At 32.3% G+C, this 3933-nt stretch overlaps 1 protein-coding gene across 1 annotated transcript in view; it reads right to left on the bottom strand.

Annotated features, from left to right (window-relative positions):
* LOC107670011 (nuclear GTPase SLIP-GC-like) overlaps nucleotides 1-3933 on the bottom strand; it is a 21253-nt gene that overhangs the window by 1870 nt on the left and 15450 nt on the right. The window contains exons 9-15 of the mRNA XM_016462477.1: nucleotides 2278-2456; nucleotides 2128-2167; nucleotides 1730-1813; nucleotides 1539-1632; nucleotides 1224-1360; nucleotides 967-1140; nucleotides 735-892 (exon numbers count right to left, since the gene is read on the bottom strand). Of these exons, the coding sequence (XP_016317963.1) occupies nucleotides 735-892; nucleotides 967-1140; nucleotides 1224-1360; nucleotides 1539-1632; nucleotides 1730-1813; nucleotides 2128-2167; nucleotides 2278-2456 (866 nt within the window). The remainder of the gene's footprint in view (nucleotides 1-734; nucleotides 893-966; nucleotides 1141-1223; nucleotides 1361-1538; nucleotides 1633-1729; nucleotides 1814-2127; nucleotides 2168-2277; nucleotides 2457-3933) is intronic.

Genomic DNA, 3933 nt, shown 5'->3' with positions numbered 1-3933 from the left:
AAAAAAAAAAAAAAAAAATCAATTTTGAGTTTATTTTAAAAACAGTAGTTGAACAGAATATAGTTGTAATTCTTGATATATAATCTGAGAATTACTGGAAGGAAATAGTGATGGGAAAGGCCAAATTACCAAACACACAAAGTTTGCTTTATATTGCTATTGTTTAACATATGCTGCTGTCATATGACAAATTAACGAAAGATTCAGACCAGAAAGAACTTTGGAGGTGAGCAAATCATTTATTTGTCCTTTACAGAGTGTATGTGGCTGGTCTAAATGACCCATCACTAGAAGGAAAACCAGTTCAAACCCACTCATATTTTGGATCCTGCACGGATGTCATGTGTGACAACATAAGGATGTTGCTCCCTTGACAAAACATTTGGCCTCAAATTAATTGAGCACACATTATCTGCCACAACAAAACTAAACCCAATCAGAATCTTCCTGGGCATCTGTCTCATTTCCTGGTTTGCTGCTCTACATGCAATCTACAGTTGGTCCATGTTTACAAGCTTTGCTCCAGTTTGTGCTCCAATGTAACGTTAATAATTTGTAAACAAAATGCCAACAATATAATTAACAATGTTATTTAAAAGTACTTAAACATAAAAACTTAACTTGATCACGTTAATGCAGTAAAAATCAACAACAAGCATTGTACATAGTTTATTGCATTTTATTCTAAACTACACAAAGGGAGACTAGAAAAGGAATGATAAAACAGAACTTACGGAAAAATTTGACAGAAATCATCATCAATGCATTTCTGCAAATGTTTGGCCAATATTTTGTTCAGGTCTAGAACTACATCCCAATTTTTTGACCAATAGCATCCGTAGTTCTTGCACAACGCTCCAAGGATTTTATGGAACCCCCTTCCATCTTTATTCTGAGTAACAAAAAAAAAACAGTGTTACAAGGACAAGAAAATGGTGATATGCAAAACATTTGAATCACACTCACAGGTGCTATCAGTGCCTTTGTGGAAGCAACACATAATTGCACAGATTCTTCCACTCCCTTTGAGAGATGCTGCTCCAGATCATTATAAATGCTGTCAAAATATTTGTCCAGTTCAATAAGTGACTTCATTAGGTTCTTCTCAAATTTGATGCGGATGTTGATTTTCATTTCAATCTAAAACACATCCATACAACAGCAGTGAATTACAGAATAATACACAATGGCAGCATTCTGAAGATTCTAATTCTGACTCGTACCGTTTTCTTGTCTGTATCCAGCTGGCCGCTTTGGATCAAGGACAAAACTCCCTTTGCTTTATTGACATAATCTCTGGTCAGTTCTCTGTTAATGCTCTTGTTAAGATTCCTCAGATCATCCTGCAGCTTTGGGATTTCTACAAATAAACACAAGGATGTGATTTGGACTTATTTTTGCAGTGCTTTATCTCGCTTTATAAAATATTTTTTAACTTGGGATTAAAAAATATGCAAGCAATAGTTTGACATGATTATTTTTTTTGTCATGATTAAATCAAGTGGTAAAATTAAAGTAGTAGACAGAGGATCGTTTACCTGTTTCACTTGATTCCAGATTTAAATTGTGGTCAAAGAATGCATTGGAACTTACAGTAAAAACTTGAAACTGATTGTCAGTAATGCATATTTTCTAAAAAAGAAAAGAAAGAAAGAAAGAAAGAAATAAACATCAGTAGAGCTTTTTAAAAAGGTCATGGTAACAAAGAAAATTAGGCAAGAATTAATACCTTGATTTCAGAATTTTTAAACTTTTCTTTGACTCTGGTCTTGGCGTGATCATTTCTATGAAGTATGCATGCCTTTTTCTGATCCTAAAGAATGATCCAAAACAAAACAAACGCATGCACATATGTATGTATGTATGTATGTATGTATGCATGCATGCAGATAGGTCTACTGTAAAATCTGATTCATGAGTTATGTACTATACAGATTCTCCTTTTCATCTCAGTAAAGTATTATATTCATTAAATTGCAGTTACAGTGATATGAGCTCTCACTGACATAAGTAAAACCAACAGTACAAACTTACAGGGGAAACTGACAGCTAAATTATACTGGTCTATGAAAACAAAGGGGCCATTCTACAGAAACACTGCTAGCACAGTCCTTCTACATTCCAAACCTTGTCTTCTGAGATTTGGTCTCTTGAAAGCCGTGCAGATCTAAAAAATAAATAAAAAAAAGTTGTGTTGCATGCTTATTAGGTTACTAGAATTAGACTCAGAATTAACCACTTCCCAGCCCTTCATTTCCTATAATATTCACAAAATACCTAATATACGCTCCTGTATTGATCTCATCAGTCTTTGTACAGATGAAGTTGATGCTTTTGCATTTTCCTCCTGGTCCCAGTTCTTCAATGCAGTGCTTTAATATCCCCCAGGGGTCTCTGTCAGTGATTGCTCGATTGATAGCACTTACAATCCACACAGAAGAGCACTCTCTCAGTTTCTACAGGATTTAAAATAGTGAGTTAGGAGCAGGGCCAGTTCTAGACATTTGGAGGCCCAAAGCAAAATTCATGTTGGAGGCCCCCCACCCCCAATAAAAAGCACTTGAAACAAATATGATTCCTAACCTTTTTATTTATACATTTAATTCTAAATTGTGTTTGTTTTTACAGTAACAGTGCCAGTCAAAAGTTTGGACACATTCCTATTTTTTTATGTTTTTGAAAGAAGTCTCGTATGCTCACCAAGCTTGCATTTATTTGATAAAAAAAACAAAACAGTATTGCAGAATATTATTACAATTTAAAATAATGTTTTTCTATTTTACTACACTTTAAAATATAATCTATTTCTGTGATGCAAGGCTGAATTTTCATCAGTCATTACTCCAGTCTTCAGTGTCACATGACCATTGAAAAATCATTCAATGTTAGAAACAGTTTTGCTGCTTAATATTTATTTTATAACCCGTGATACTTTTTTCAGGATTTGTGATGAATAAAAAGTTGTAAAAAAAAAAAAAACTTGTCCAATAAACCAATAAAAACCAATATAAGTCTTTATCACTTTTTTTTAAAAATCATTTTAACACATCCTTGGAGAATATTACTGTTTCCCCCTGTATTTTTGATCAAATAAATGCAGGTTTAATGAGCATAAGAGACATATATTAAAAATAGTAATGTGTCCAAACTTTTGACAGCTAGCCTACTGTATGTAGTTACATAATAATCAAACTTTATCTAAGGTAATCTCTTTTTTGTTTGTTGAGGATGTTATTATATACGTGATATTATTATTATTATTATTATTATTTTGTATCACGTATATAATATCACATATACATATAATATCACATATACTACTTCAGTAATGAACATCAGTGCTTTTATCATTTTTTTCCCCTAGCTGGGTGTGGGCAGGATTTCCCCCTCCTATTTAATCAATACTGACTAAATAGTCATATTATTAATATTAATAATATGATATGATGTATTGCATTGTTACCTTAAATATGCACTATATACACAAATCAAGTGGAAGAGAAAGAGACGATCATTACTAAACAGAAAAGAAGTTAATTTCTACTTAGTTGAAACTGAAATTAAGTGTTATGTTAGAGCAGTAATATAATCAGAATTTAGAAGATATACACATCTGAGGTCCTTTTTTTGAAACATTAAATACACACAGTGTGTTTGCTTTTTTTTTTTTGACTTTGAATACAAACTCCTTAGCTTGTACTTTTGTAGCCATTGCCCTTAAACTATGTAATCTTTTGAAGGTATTTTTTGATGATTAAGCCCCTTGCATTGTAGTTTTTTTCCCCCTGTATTTATTTGTTTTTCTTTCTTACTTTTCCTGTTATGTTTAGTTTGTTTATCCATGTATTTTTTTGTTATGCTGCTATTTGGACTTCTTTGAATTGTATTAAGATTTTTCTTACTGTTATTTATTTGGTATTTATGTTATTCAGG

This window comes from Sinocyclocheilus anshuiensis, unplaced genomic scaffold (genome assembly GCF_001515605.1).
Source record: "Sinocyclocheilus anshuiensis isolate Anshui unplaced genomic scaffold, SAMN03320099.WGS_v1.1 scaffold160, whole genome shotgun sequence".
Lineage (NCBI taxonomy): Eukaryota > Metazoa > Chordata > Actinopteri > Cypriniformes > Cyprinidae > Sinocyclocheilus > Sinocyclocheilus anshuiensis.
Note: the sequence above shows the minus strand (reverse complement) of the source record. Positions and strands in the feature narration are given on the sequence as shown.